This window comes from Rhamphochromis sp. 'chilingali' (genome assembly GCF_963969265.1).
Source record: "Rhamphochromis sp. 'chilingali' genome assembly, chromosome: 3".
Taxonomy (NCBI): domain Eukaryota; kingdom Metazoa; phylum Chordata; class Actinopteri; order Cichliformes; family Cichlidae; genus Rhamphochromis; species Rhamphochromis sp. 'chilingali'.
In genome coordinates, this window is record NC_137931.1 from 11710111 (window position 1) to 11725809 (window position 15699).

Sequence of the window (15699 nt, forward strand, 5' to 3'; positions counted from 1 at the left end):
CTCCTTCCTGATGGAAGTAGTCTGAACAGTTTATGGCTGGGGTGACTGGAGTCCTTGATGATCCTCCCCGCTTTCCTCAGGCACCGCTTCCTGTAGATGTCTTGGAGGGAGGGAAGCTCACCTCCAATTATCCGTTCAGAGCACTGCACTACTCGCTGGAGAGCTTTGCAGTTGTAGGCGGTGCTGTTGCCATACCAGGTGGTGATGCATCCAGTGAGGATGCTCTCAATGGCACAGTGATAGAAGGTCCTGAGGATGCGGGGGCTCATGCCGAATCTTTTCAGTCTCCTGAGAAAGAAGAGGCGCTGCTGCGCCTTCTTCACTGTTTTGTTTGTGTGTACTGACCACGTAAGATCCTCAGCCAGATGTACACCAAGGAACCGGAAGCTGCTCACTCTCTCCACAGCAGCGCCGCTGATGGTGATGGGGGTGTGTACTTCTCTGCACCTCCGGAAGTCCACTATCAACTCCTTTGTCTTTGTGACGTTGAGGGTGAGATGGTTGTCTTGACACCAGTGGGTCAGGGCGCTGACCTCCTCCCTGTAAGCTGTCTCATCACTGTTGGTGATAAGACCCACCACTGTAGTGTCGTCCGCAAACTTCACAATGATGTTGGAGTTGTTAGTGGCTGTGCAGTCGTAGGTGTAGAGTGAGTACAGGAGAGGGCTCAGTACACACCCCTGTGGAGCACCAGTGTTCAGTGTGATGGGGGATGAGGTGATGCTGCCCAGTCTGACCACTTGGCGTCTGTCAGACAGGAAGCTAAGGATCCAGCTGCAGAGGGAGCTGCTCAGTCCTAGATCCTGCAGTTTCCTATCCAGCTTCGAGGGAACGATGGTATTGAATGCTGAGCTGTAATCTACAAACAGCATTCTCACATACATGTCTCTCTTCTCCAGGTGTGACAGGGCAGTGTGTAGTGTCAGGGCTATGGCATCATCAGTGGACCTGTTGTGGCGGTATGCGAACTGTAGAGGGTCCAGTGAGTTGGGTAGTGCAGAGCAGATGAAGTCCCTGACCAGCTTCTCGAAGCATTTGCTTACGATGGGGGTCAGGGCTACAGGTCGCCAGTCGTTCAATGAGGAGATGGTGGAGGATTTGGGTACAGGGACGATGGTGGCCATTTTGAAGCAGGCTGGGACTACAGACAGAGAGAGGGAAAGGTTGAAGATGTGCGTGAACACTCCAGCCAGCTGAGCTGCGCATGACTTGAGGACGCGGCCGGGAATCCCGTCCGGACCAGTAGCTTTGCGTGCGTTCACCTTCCTGAAGCACCTCCCCACATCCTCCTCAGACACAGTGTGCGCACTGACGTCATCCGCGGTGCGCACACTGTCCGGTCTCATGGTGTTCGCTGTGTCGAATCTAGCGTAGAATACGTTTAGATCCTCACACAGAGAAGCCGTGGTCTGCGGTGTGCTGGTTTTCCCTCTAAAGTTTGCGATCGTGTTTAGTCCCTGCCACATACTCCGAGGGTTGTCAAACTGTTGCTCCACCCTGTCCCTGTACTCACGTTTGGCTGCTTTGATCGTCTTCCAGAGTTGGTAATGTGCGTGTTTGTAGTCCGATGTGTTCGCGGAGGCAAAGGCGGTGTTTCACAGAGAAAGTTCGCTCTGCCAAATAGGGTCTAAACCACTGCAGTGTGGTACTCCTAACATCCACCAACTGCTCTAAATGGGAAATTAAAATGTTATGATCCACTGTATCATAACAGTGGATCATAACTGTTATGATATGGCAGCAGTTAAATCTAAAAGCACGATAATAACAGTCACCTGAGTCAGTTGCTAAAAACACATCATTGAAAACTCTTAAAAGGGCAGATTCGGTACTATATAAAGCTTTAAAACCAGATTGGAAAACTTCTAAAATACCATGTTCTTCTAAAAGGACATTAATTGTTTGTAAACTACCTTTTCAAGAATTTTTGAGATCCTGCCATCAGGCATCGATTCTAGGTGGCATCTTTGCTTTGATCTGTTTTTATGCTTTCTTTTTAAGTGCACATCAATAACACACATCCATCTTTGTAACATTAATTGCCTCCATCCATCTCTTTCACCTAACAGTATTGCCATCGTTGTTCACACCTTGGTTACGATACCTTGATTATTTTAACTCTCTTCTTTTTCGTCTTTCTTTCAAGTCCATGCACTTCAACTGGTCCAGAACTCTGGTGCTCGTATCATCACCAGAACGCTTTCCGTTAGTCACAAGTGTCATTCAGCAGCTCCATCGTCTTCTGGTTAAATATCATATTGATTTCAAGATTCTGTTCTTCACCGTTAAGGCAATCCATAACCTTGCTGCAGTACCGCTCTAAAATTTCTGCATGTCAGCACACCCATTGATACTGTCAGGTCTTCTTCTTCCGCCCTCCAGCTTACAGTATGTCCGTTCTCTAATTTCAAGACCACGGGGTCTAGAGCCATCAGTTGCTCTACTCCTCGCCTTTGGAATTCCCATGCACATCCGTAACACTAACTCTTGTCTTGCCAGGTATTTTTATTTATTCTTATTATTTTTAACTGTTCTGTACAAAGTGACCTTGAGTGTTTTGAAAGGTGCCTGAAAATACAGTCTGTTGACAATTAGCATTTGAGTTTCAGTGAACTGCTATCACGACTCCACTTTACTTACAGTGTTGCTTTACAGAAAATGGTTTTCTCAAGCATTAGCAAGACCTTTTGTAAAACCTTTAAAAAAATCATAAAATTAACTGACTTTGTAAGTGTCCGACATGCCTCCAAAATTACCCTAAACGCTGCTGTTAGTTGCTCTTACTGTGGTATTTAATCAGTCCATATAGTTCCCAGACAATTAAACTTACCCGTATAATTGTCTTTATAGCCCCGTTCTCTGAATGTCAGAAAATTGCCCCCCTCAAGCGTGCAGACTTCCATTAAATTAAACTAAACAATGTCCGGAAATGAATCAATCTGCATATAATATGAATCGTTACTGTGTCATCGTTGATGCTTGACTATTGATCTCACTGTAATTACATTCCCCTCCAACTCCCCTCAGGAGTGAAGACGCACAATTAGAGAGGACAGGTGACAGTGTGAAGCCGTGTAGCTCAATAAAAGACTCCTTCCGCTGGGTAATTAAAAATCATAGCATGCCCAAAATGGGCAAAATCAAGGTCTTTTCTTCTCTTTTCACTTCTTCATCCATAACCCCTGGAGGAAGCAGATAAATGTTTGACTTTATTTGGAGCTAATTGAACAATTTCAGTCGGATAAAAGTGTTGTTTTCCCACCTGCTGTGAAATTGGAATTGTCCTCACAAGTGGTTCTCGTCAGGGTTGGACATTAGCTGCCAACTCACCAAAAGTAACAGAAAGGACCCTGGAGTTTGAGATAAGAGAGATGGGGGAAACAGGAGAGAAGACAACTTGCCTGTAGCACAATTCCACAATGCAAATCTGCAAAATTCAAACCAGTGCGCTGATTAAAGCTTATAAAAGTAACGAGCAAATGGACAGTGGGATAACCCATTTGTGATATGTGTGATTGTTTAATAGTTTGGAATGTTATTCATTGATTTTAGGGTTAACCATTACAGTTCATCAAGCTGTATGATTGACACCAAGCACCGATTTTGTTTAGATAGACCAAATTATGCTAATAGAATTTGCATCGCATCATCACTCCCAATGCACACACCAATTTGCATGATGATCTTTTCAATATTGACTTTTATAATTACTGTGTTACATCCAAGGCTGTGATTGCATGACAGCACGACAAAGGCTGCAAGGAGAAAATGTCAGCGCATTCTCGGTAAACAGAGCAAAGCTTCTGAATTAATGCAGCAACGGATGGAAGGAGAAATCCTTGTCCAAATCTCCCCACTTTTATTCAGTCGTTGTACAGAGTACATCTTCTCCCCACAGTTGGTCCCTTATCTCCCGCGCTCTCTCTCGTTCTTTTTCTTGTCCATCTCTGACATTCGAAGTGAACCAAATAAGCCCCCCTCCGATGTCATGAAAGCAGGAGCAGTAATTTGTGAGGCACCCTCCTTTCTCTTTGCCTTCCTCCCCCTCTTTCAGTCTCTCACTTTCTCTTCGTGTGGCTGGACGTGTGCACTGCATTGTTATTTCATGATGACACCAAGGGCAGTCAGATAAGGTGTGCAACAGCAGCAATATTCCTTGTTAAGGAGTAGCTAAACAGTAAAACTTTACTGTATTAGCTCTCTCTCTCTCTCTCTCTCTCTCTCTCTCTCTCTCTCACACACACACACACACACACACACACACACACACACACACACACACACACACACACACACACACACAAAACAGAAAACAAAAAAAGACTCAGAATGCATGAAAAGGATGAATACAAAATTCCAACACCAATCTGCTTTCCGGGCAGACAAGTTTGTCCCGCATAAAAGATTTAACCTTGGTGGGTCTAAAGATGTACACAGGAAAAGAAGTGGCATGGTATTCTAGAGAATTCTCTGTTCTGTGTTGTTGATTCAGCTCTTTCTATGGTGTTTGGCAACCACAGACATAAATTTGATTATATAGAAGTCAAAAGAAAAAAACAAGCCTCTGTCTTACTAAATCTATGACATTTACACGTATGGCCTCAGTCAACAGTTTTAAATGTTATTCACTGGAACATGACATGTCCATTTTGTGAATTATGGTCCTAGGGTAAGTGGCAAGGAAGGTCTTACCTTGTGATTGGCATGTTGAAGCAGTGTTCCTTTATTGGTCAGTCAGAGCCACTCTACTTGCATCCCTTTCCTGAAAACCTACATGTGAACAGAAAATCGCTCAGCTTACTGCTTCACAATCGGACTCCTCTGTCTTTGCTTTAGATACGGTGTTGTCAAAAACTGTTTTTGCCCCCGTTCTGTCACACTTAACCACACCTAATGACCAGTTGGACCACCCTTAACAGCAACAAATGCAATCAAGCATTTGCGATAACTGGCAATGAGTCTTCTACAGCGCTATGGAGGAATTTTGGCCCGCTCTTCTTTGTAGAATTGTTGTAATTTAGCCACATTGGAGGGTTTTCGGCCATGAACTGTGTTTTTAAGGTCATGCCGCAGCATCTCAATCGGATTCTGGTTAGGACTTTGACTAGTCTCAAAGGTAAACTTGCTGGTGTGCTTTGGATCATTGTCCTGCCCAACTTCACTACAGCTTGAGGTCACGAACAGGTAGCTGGACATTCTCCTTCGGGATGTTTTGGTTGACTGATGAATATATGGTTCCATTTACCAAAGCAAGTCATCCAGGTCATGACACCGCAAACACCCCCAGACAGTCACACTACGACTACCATATTGTACTGTTGGTATGATGTTTCTTTTCCGAAATGCTGTGTTAGTTTTATGCCAGATTTAATGCGACACAAACCTTTCAAAAAGTTCTGCTTTTGTCTCATCAGTCCACAGACTATTTTTTCCAAAAGTCTTGGGGGATCATCAAGATGTTTTAGGGCAAATGTGAGATGAGCCTTTGTGCTCTTTTTGGTTAGCACTGTTTTTCTACTTGAATGCTCCCATAGATGTTATTTTTGCCCAGTCTCTTGCCAGTCTGAATCATGAACCCTGACCTTAACTGAGACATGTGAAGCCTGGTTTTGTGACCTCCTGGATGAGTCATCCATGTGCTCTTGGAGTAATTTTGGTCAGTTCGCCATGTGTGGGTAATGGCTCTAATGTGTTGCTTTTAGCCTGCTTCACTTTGTCAGACAGGTTCTATTTAAACGATTTCTTGATTCAATAGGTCTGTCAGTATTCAGACTGTTTTTAGTGAAACTGAGCTCAGCGTTCCAAATTTCCTAATGCTCCAGGTGGAAGACACAAATCAAAGAGAAATACAGAAAGTGCAGTTTGATGTAAATCTCCAGAGCAGTGTTTTTAGCTTTAGTTTGCTGGGTACAGGCATGTTGGAAAAGCTTTAACAGTGGGTACTGGCTGTGCATGCGCTGTATGAGCTGTCTATAAAACCCTTTATATTGACAGCTGAATACAGTGAAAGGACATCAGTTGCTACTCCAATGTTACATCAGGCAGCATGGAGGATCGTATGTGCCAGCCTGACAAACCCTTATTGACTGCACTTTCCACTTCAATGCTTTCAGATGTGCTCTAGTTGAAAGTCTGAAGCTGGTGGGAGGTAAGTGACGGAAGGGAACAGTAAGTGACGGAAGTGATGTTGTAGGTGACGTCAGACGCCGGAGATTTTGGCGGAGAAAAAGCAAATGGTAGCATAGAGTTTAACAAAGGTTTTCCAAGCTTCAGTATTACCAAATATACTAATCAATTGTCATATAACTAACAACATCTGTTTTATCATCTCTAACACCCTGGAGGACAACGGGGAGAGTTTAGACGCTCTCCAAGATTACATCGACCGCTGTTTTCAAGATTTAGTAATGCATAAGGCCCAGAGTGCATCTTCCCCGGCCAAAATCGAGACGCCGTCATCGAAGAGAAGTCGCCAGGCAGACTCCCCCGGTACAACATCGCCTGCCGGCAAAGACATCGCAGAAATCCTGGAGTCAATCGACAAGCGATTGTCCAGTTTCGATGCGAGGCTGTCCCTGGTGGAGATTTTACACCGGGAATTTAAATCTCTGAGAGAATCCCTGGAATTCAGCCAGCAGCAGGTGGAAACGCTTGCCGCTGAAAATGCCACGCTACGGGAGTCGGTTAAATCTCTCACCGATAACGTGACCCAGCTAAACATTGAAAATAAAAAAATAAAAGAGTCCGTTATCGATCTACAAGCCCGTAGCATGAGAGATAATCTTGTGTTTTCTGGTATTCCAGAAACTGCCGGAGAGGACGCAGAGGCAACGGTGAAAAACTTCATTAAAATCCACCTGAAGCTGCCGGAGGACACCGTAAAGAACATCGACTTCGATAGAGTACATCGCTTGGGGGGCGCGCGGTCGCGGACCGGGAGACCACGGCCTATTGTGGCCAAATTCAGTCAATTCAAACAGAAGGAACAGGTGAAGAGTCGCGGCAGAGAGCTGAAAGGAACGGACTTCAGCGTGAACGACCAGTTCCCCAAAGAGATCCTGGAACGACGCAAGGTCCTGTTCCCAGTTCGACGTAGCTTCATCCAGAAAGGCTCCCGTGCTGTCATCGCCGTGGACCGGCTCTACGTGGACGGACAGCTTTACCGCGACCTCGGCACCACACCGTGGTTATATTAACTGCACTCCAGATAAGAACCCGCTACACTCTTTTCTTATTCATTCACACTCTCTCCTTTAACATGAGTTTAAGCTAGTAATATCAATATGATGTCATAGCAGATATAACACCGTCACCCTCCGTCATTGCTTTAATTGGAATGTTTCCGTTTCGTTTCTTTTTTTTTGTTGTCGCTCACAGTTCATGTGGTTTCTTTCTTTCTCTTGTCTTTCACTGCTGTGGTCACCTACTTCCCCACTCACCTACAAACAACACCCTCTATTTCTCCATATTTTCACAACACGATCACGCAAACACATCAGCTCAACGGCAGCACATTCACAACAGCCTCACAGCACGCACAGACTTGCAGGACACATAAGCAAGCCACGTTTGTTCATATTAGTGAATATTCACACACATAGTCAGACTTATGGAGTCTCTCACCACACTTCTTTTTCTCTTTCTATTTACAAACAAGGGATGTTTCCATATTCTCTCCACCTGTCTAAACGAAACACCCAGCATACATCATTAGACATACACGCACAATTAAGGGCATGCTGAGGTTTGTCACATGGAATGTAAATGGAGCTGGCACCAGAGGAAAGAGGTTAAAAATATTTAACCAGCTTAAAAAACTACAGGCAGATGTTGTTTTATTACAAGAAACTCACAAACCTGTCACAGGTTTAAATGAACTTAAAACACCTGAGTTTCCTAACGTGTTTGCAGCCGGTTATAATTCTAGACAACGGGGAGTAGCAATTTTAATACATAAAAATGTTAATTTTACAGTACTCGATACAGTTATAGATCCAGAGGGTAGATTTCTAATTATTAAACTATCAATATTGAACAAAAAACTATGTATTGTTAGTATATATGGTCCAAATGTTGATGAACCCTCATTCTTCCACGGTTTTTTTAGTGCACTCTCTGAACACCTTGATTGCACACTCATTCTTGGCGGTGACCTCAACCTTGGACTAAATGAAGAAATGGATAGGCTCAACACAACAGGAACTCAGCGTAATTGGCAGTCCACAAATATAATCAAACAGTATATGAACGACTTTGGTCTTTGCGATGCATGGCGCTCTCTTCACCCCACCAGTAAGGAATATACTTTTTTCTCGCATGTTCATCACTCTTACTCTCGTCTGGATTATTTTTTGGTCAGCAGCTCACTGCTGTGTGACATTTCAGACACTGAGATTCATCCTATAGCTGTCAGCGATCATGCTCCTGTATCTTTAACACTAATGCACAAGAATAATACTACGCCAAGTAAAAACTGGAGATTTAATATATCACTACTTAAAGATGAAGACTTTATTAAATACTTTAAAAAGGAATGGACTTCATATTTAGACTTTAATGACACTCCCGGAATATCTGCTTCTGTTCTATGGGAAGCAGGGAAAGCTGTGATGAGAGGTAAAATAATTTCTTTCTCATCACACAAAAAGAAAGAAGAAAACAAAAATATTCAGGAATTAGAAAAAAACATCAAATCACTAGAAGAAGCCTACGCGTCCCACCAAGATCAGGAAACATTGAACAAAATATGCAAAACAAAACTAGAATTAAATGAAACTATTAATAAAAAAACACAATTCCTTATACAAAGACTTCGCTTGCAGAATTTTGAACACAGTAACAAATCAGGTCGATTTCTAGCTAACCAGCTAAAAATAAATAAAGAAAAAATAACTATATGTGCTGCTAAAGATTTATCGGGGAACACAATATATGATCCTGGAAGAATAAACAACATTTTTAGGGATTTCTATGAAACTTTATACTCACCACAAATAAACCCATCTAAAAATGAAATTGATCTGTTTCTTGACAACGTAACTCTTCCAAAATTACTAGACAGTCAGGCAATGGAACTGGATTCGCCACTGACGCCAAGTGAACTCCAGGAAGCCCTGATAAGTATGCCCAATAATAAGGCTCCAGGTCCAGACGGCTTCCCTGCAGAATTCTACAAAGAATTCTGGACAATTTTGGCACCAGTATTCCACAGCATGTTGCAGGAAATCGAGGAAAAGGGCAGACTACCACCAAATATGAATTCTGCCAACATTAGTCTCCTGCTAAAACCAGGCAAAGACCCTTTATTTCCCTCAAGCTATCGTCCAATTTCTCTTTTAAATGTAGACCTTAAAATAATCTGCAAAGCTCTCTCAAAGAGATTAGAGAAAATGACCCCCCTCTTAATTCATCCTGACCAAACTGGTTTCATAAAAGGTCGGCACTCCTCAACAAACACTCGTAGATTACTTAATTTAATAGACTACTCATACGATAAAAACATCGAAACCATAATATTATCTCTAGATGCAGAAAAAGCATTTGACAGAGTTAATTGGAAATTTTTATTCGCAACTTTACACAAATTTGGTTTTGGAAACTCTTTCATAAACTGGATAAGAATATTATACAATTCCCCAACGGCTCGTATCAGAACAAATGACCAGACATCCTCCAGCTTCTGTCTCCTGAGGGGCACCAGACAGGGATGCCCACTCTCCCCTTCACTTTTTGCAATTTTTATCGAACCTCTAGCAGCAGCATTTAGACAGGCTACAACAATTAAGGGCATAAAATGTAAGAACATAGAACATAAAATCAGTCTCTATGTGGATGATGTGTTGCTTTTTCTGCAAAACACACAAACCAACCTCTCTGAGGTAATTACTTTAATAAACTGGTTTTCAAGAGTTTCAGATTATTCAATTAACTGGCCAAAATCTACAGTTCTCCCCATTAACTGCTCCTTCCATAATTCTTCCTCTGCCCCACTGCAATCCGGAAATATTAAATATTTAGGTATTAATGTCTCTCCTAAGCTTTCAGACTTAACTAAACTAAACCACATCCCACTTCTAAAGAAAGTAGAAGGCGATCTGACTAGATGGAAATCTTTACCCATATCACTCATGGGAAGGGTCGCCACTATAAAAATGATGATCTTGCCAAAAATAAATTACTTATTTTTGATGATCCCTAACAAACCATCACAAGATTGGTTCAGATCTCTGGATTCATATATTTCCAAATTCCTTTGGAAAGATAAACCCCCGCGTATTAGCTTAAAAACGCTACAAAGAACCAAGGATAGAGGAGGATTAGATCTGCCTAATTTTCACCAATACTTCTTAGCCAACAGGCTTCAGTTCATCTCAGAATGGTTAAAACATACCTTCTTAGTTGAGCCCTGGCTAAATGTTGAACAGGCACTATGCAAGGATCTAGAGATTTCAGACCTACCATTTATTAGCTCAAACATCAAAAGACATGAATGCTTTAAAAGTATCAACATCAGCTTTTCTCTAACAGCATGGTGGGAGTTTCTAAAAATAACGGAGTCTTCATTAATCCCATGCAACACCTATCTGGAATAACCCTGACATATTACAAAACAATAATATGATTAATTTCACAGAATGGAGTTGTAAAGGAATTAAATACTTAGAACATATATTAGAGGGAACAGAATTTATTCCATTTGACAGACTAGTTGAACAATATGGGATCAACAGGACAAGGTTTTTAGAATATCAACAAATTAAATCCATAGTAAAAAAGAAATTTAACCTCAGTCAAGTTGAATTACAAACACCACTAAGTGCGGCACATTTTCTTACTCTTAAATCCCCCAAATTATTATCTAAAATATACAGAACACTTTCTAAATTAGATGAATTAATATCCCTTCCTACTGCAAAGTGGGAAGCAGATTTATCAGTCAACCTAGACCAAAACTTCTGGTCTCAGATTTGCTTAAAAACTTTTAAATTAATTAAAAATCCCAGTCTGCAATTAATTCAATACAAAATACTTCATAGAGTGCACTATACAGGTCATCGGATGTTCAAGATGGGCTTTACATCTTCCAACAACTGCTCACACTGTCAAGGCAATACACCAGACAATTACATCCACGCTCTTTGGTTCTGTCCACCAGTGCAAAAGTTTTGGCGCGAGATATGTGAAGACTTATCAAAGTGTCTGAAATGTAACATTCCAACTTCCCCCTTAGTGTGTCTACTGGGCAGCTTAGATAATGTCACTTCAGAAAAGAATATAGCCCATATGATCTTCACTGCCCTATGCATAGCCAAGAAAACAGTCCTCATGAACTGGAAAAATAAAAATAATCTTAATTCTAACCAATATAGAAATTATCTATTAGATTACATTAGTCTTGACACAGCCTCTGCCACCACATTAGATCAATTGCTCTGGGCCCCTTTTATCAGCTCCATCACCTAGTGGGGGTGGGGGGTCATAGTTTGGTCCCGCCTTCACTGTTGTGATTGGTGAGGGGGTAGGGACAGGCTTAGGGCGTCGGGGGGTTCCCCGGAGGCATCTTCCTTCGGGGGCTCAACCCGGGGTAGCCGCCGGTGCGTCGAGCCGCCTGGGGGGCTCTTCAACTGGTGGGGGGGATGGTCACATCTTGCAGGAGCTTTCTTCTCTTCAGGAACTCTCTGCAGGAGGGGGAGATACAGGAGAGGTGGAGGAAGATCTCAGCCTGGGCGTTTACCGTCTTATGTAGTCTGGAAGATGTGTGGATGGTGGGGTGGGTGCAGTTTTCTCTGTGGTGGGGTTGGGTGGACTGTCCAGGGCTCTGTGGAGCCGGAGGGCGCTACTGCACTGGGCCCCGGTCTGATGGGCCTGGGCCCCCCTTCCCTGGCGGGTCGCGAAGGGTGGGAGTGCCTACTGGGGTCAGCGGGGGAGCTGGCCCCAGGGAGGGGTTACCTGCCCCTCCCTTCCTTCCCTCCCCATCTCCAGCTGCCTCCCTCTTCCCGCTCCTCCACAACCACCCACACATGCAGGGCCTTGGAGTGGGGGTATGTCACCAGGGTGCAGAGGAGGCTACCCCCCCCCCCCCCCCGTCCCCTTCTGGCTGCCTCTGCCTCAATTTTATCCCACAACTTAGACATTCACATTATTCACACTCTCATTACACATACATATAGGATCTTGGGGGTGGGCACAATCACGGAGTCCAAATTACCATCAGAGTGTATACCTCACCCCTGACGTCGTTGCCCACCTCTCAATTTTAAATACACTTAGTCATTGAGGGCTAGCAGGAGGGACTATGCGCTTACCTGCTGCTCCTTGGCAGGTAGCTCCATGCCCTCCTGGGTTTTAATTGCACCTTAGAACACATATGCATCAACACTACAATGAGCGGGTGGAGGGAGGTTTGGAGTCTTCTCCCACCCCCATTCTCTGCGGCCTGCTGGAGCGGGAGGGCTAGTAGGAGGAGTTGGCCGTCCGACTGCGGTCTGGGGTGTGGGGCCTCCCTGCTGCTGCGGAGTCGGGGTGGTCTGCCTCTCCCCACCGCAGGGAAAAGGGTAACACCACCTGGGTCTGGGTGCAATTCCCCCCTCCAGGGGCAAGGGTACCTAGACCCGGTTTGTAGAGTACGCTTGGGGAGTGTGATTGTGTGTACAGCGTCTCTTTATGTCTGTCTCCACGTTGGTTGAGTGTGGAGTGAGTGCATATCAGAGTATGAGGGTGGGAATGGATGTTTGTGTCTGTGTGTGCCTGTATGTCTGTGTCTATATGTCAGGTTGGGTATCAGACGCCACCTCTCTGGGGACACCTCAGGCCCTCCAAGGTTTGGAGGCCTATCTCCACCCACCACCACTTCCCCTGCCGGTGGCGGACTCCCTCAGGTGTCGGTGTGTTGGTGGTTCTTTGTGTCTGGGGGTGGGCGTCCGGGTACACACCGGCTCACTCCTTGGCGGCCGGTTGTCGGGGCCTGGGGCTCGCTCGGGCCCCTTTGGAGGTGGGGTGCCCCCGGCCTCTCGGCCTGGGGCTCGGTCACTCAGGCACAGCTGGGGGCCGGCGGAGCTCACGGGCGCGTCACTGCAACTCCCCCTGACTTCTGCTCCGCGGCTGCTGGGCGAGCCCTCATCTGGGACTCTCCTCAGCTCTTACTGGAACAGTGGCGCGGCTGCCCCTCTGTTGGTCTTCCATGGTCTCTTGTGTTCTGGGGGCCTCTGGATGTCTGGAGTTTTGATCTCCTCCATACCCGCTTCACACCCTGGAGGACGGGGCTGTGGCCCCCCCACACTCCCTAGCAGATCATTACATGGAGAAACCTTTGGAATGCAAGCATGCTGATCCACACAGGTATGCACACATGGGTATTCACAGACGCGGACTAAAGCTTTCTTGGCTGCTGCCTCAAAGCACACTGTGCGCTGTCTATCTTGCGTGCTGCACAATATCGTTTATTATTTAGTAAATATTGATATCTATGACTAGCTAGTTTATTGTGATGGTGCTTTGTTTTCTCTATTATTATGTTGCTCTTTGTTGTTTGCTGTCTCCTCTGTTTGTTTTTTTTGTTTGTTTTTTTTTTTTTCTCCATACAGGTGACCCAGGAGTTCTTTTTTTTTTTCTCTCTCTTCCCCCCCCTTCTCACCGTCTCTTCTCCCCTTTGGTTTTCTTTCTTTCTCTCCCCCTCTTTCTCTCATTCATTCCCCCTGTCCTATTTATTAAAAAAAAAAAAAAAAAAAAAAAAAAAAATGACAAAGGATGAACTGAAGCTCTGCCATCACGTAATGTCGCATACTGCTGTTTCTGATGTCATTTAGAAAAAAAAAAAAAAAAAAAAAAAAGAAAGTCTGAAGCTATTGCCAGGAAATAAATTGTGTGAGAGCGTCACAGTGTTGACGACCTGAGGGTTTGTCTTTGCCATTGTCTATATGTGCATTGTGGTTCCTTTTTACTGTTCTCAATATTTACACTGCAGCGTATGCAAGTAAGGGTCATTTCACTTATCCCCCTTTTCTAAGTTTTTAGCTATAGTATTAACAGGGTTTTAGAAGGTAATCAGTTGGGCTACCACACTGAAATATTTGTAACTGATTGCTGAAGTGTTTTGTAGAGACTCTTGTTTTCCTGCAGAGTTTCTATGCTGAAAAGGAAACATTTAAAAGCTCTAGAATGTGTACTGCTAATTACTCACTGTCAGCATGCTAGCATGGCAAATGATGGTTGAAATGCTAATCATTATCAGAATCAGAATCGCATTTATTGGCCATGTATATGCACAGACATATACAAGGAATTTGGTTCCGGTAGATGGTGACACTCAAGCACAGCAATGTATATCTCAACAATGTAAGCAACACAATCCCCCCCCACACACACACACAACATATTATGTCTGCAATATATCAGGATAATGTCAATCATGTTTTTTATACAGTGCTATTGTCATTGTATAAAAGGTAGGCTAATGTTAGCAGAAAGCAGTATCTAAACAAACTGCAGTCACACAGAGTAACCAGCATGGTTGTCATCTTGTTTGTTTTTAAAATGTCAACTTAAAAAGCTGTAGTGCTCTGTGATATTTGCTTTCCGAGCTAATATGTTTTGTTTACTAGTTGTCAGTTTTAACCTGTGAAAGAGTCTCAGTCAAGTGAATCACTGAGTGTTTCTTTCTCCAGACCGATGGCATATCACGGACATGCAAATGACATTAACCATCTCTGATGTGACCAGCAATCAATCATCTTCTCTCTTATTTATGTATTTATTTGGCAATTTTTCATGGAGACGGGCCTAATTAACATCCACCACCACCACAGGAAGGGAAAACAGCTTGTGGCTCTCCTTAGAATTTACATGCAGGGATGCAAAATCTCTCTGCTAGCAAAAACTGAAGCATGCCTCAAGGGTGTCAAGGCCCTTAAGGCAGTGTGGCATAATATCAAGACAAGACAAAGAACCCAGAACCAAACATTCAAAAGACCCGAGCCTTTTAGGAGAAAAAAGTGGATCTCGCCAGCACTGAGGCATCGCGAAGAATGGGAAAACTGTGGAATCATAACACTTAGTTAGCCTACACATGCAGCAAGACTTGGTTCACTCATTTGGTTCAAATCAAATTAGCTTTAATGTCTCAAATTTCTGCAAAGTACCTAAATCATTTGGTAATATTACAAATTGTAATGTACTAGAATAATAAATAACAGTGTGTTTGTAATTGCCTTAGCAAACTAAACTATCTTCCTAATCTATTGCTAAGATTATCTTTTTAACAGTTAGCTACACAAAGTGTGCTTTATCAGAGGATTAGTATATATTTTTGCGTCAGGAACCAAACATATGGTGTAGAGACTGCTTGCAAATGCCAGTTGCTAGGGAAAATGTGTATTCTATTGCAGCCAGTTAGAGAATAGTCACTAGCTGAAATCAGTCACCAAGAGGTTGGTGCACCAAAACCGTCATTGTGAGTTCTTCGGTTTTGCTAGTATTGCGATCCAAGAGTGGTTAGAAAACGGACATTTCATGAATCTGTGGAAAATCTGTAAGGAGTATACTGATTTAATTGTGTTTTATTTTTGGATACATTTTCAGTGAATTGTTTTAGTTTTACTATTTCTGGGAGGTTAGAGCTCAGACTGGCTCATGATGTCATCAGTAAGCACAAAAAAGAAAAAAGAAAAAACAACAACAAAACAGTGCGAGACAAGAGAGCAT

At 43.6% G+C, this 15699-nt stretch overlaps 1 protein-coding gene and 1 long non-coding RNA gene across 3 annotated transcripts; both read left to right on the forward strand.

Moving 5' to 3' along the window:
* Positions 1–6181: 6181 nt before the first annotated feature.
* On the forward strand, positions 6182–8108 carry LOC308393654 (uncharacterized protein). 2 transcript variants are annotated; one of them, XR_013971018.1, is made up of 2 exons: positions 6182–6641; positions 6805–8108. XR_013971018.1 is itself a non-coding variant. In XM_080877610.1 (2 exons), exons 1-2 carry the CDS (start codon positions 6408–6410, stop codon positions 7194–7196), a joined length of 474 nt encoding a protein of 157 aa, XP_080733736.1. In that variant the 5' UTR covers positions 6193–6407; the 3' UTR covers positions 7197–7561. The 2 variants fall into 2 exon arrangements, 1 of the variants encoding a protein (XP_080733736.1); XM_080877610.1 differs by having other exon boundaries at positions 6193–6489; positions 6805–7561.
* A 3487-nt stretch (positions 8109–11595) lies between these two features.
* LOC308393866 lies at positions 11596–13747 on the forward strand. Its single transcript, XR_013971048.1, has 2 exons — positions 11596–13338; positions 13584–13747. It is a non-coding gene; the product is annotated as an uncharacterized lncRNA (long non-coding RNA).
* The last annotated feature ends 1952 nt before the right edge of the window (positions 13748–15699 follow it).

Bases quoted from the DNA above. Each gene is read 5' to 3' on its own strand.
- LOC308393654 (XM_080877610.1), top strand. From the start codon at position 6,408: ATGCATAAGGCCCAGAGTGCATCTTCCCCGGCCAAAATCGAGACGCCG. The intron at 6,490-6,804 runs GTACAACATCGC...CTGGTATTCCAG, and splicing joins TCGCCAGGCAGACTCCCCCG to AAACTGCCGGAGAGGACGCA.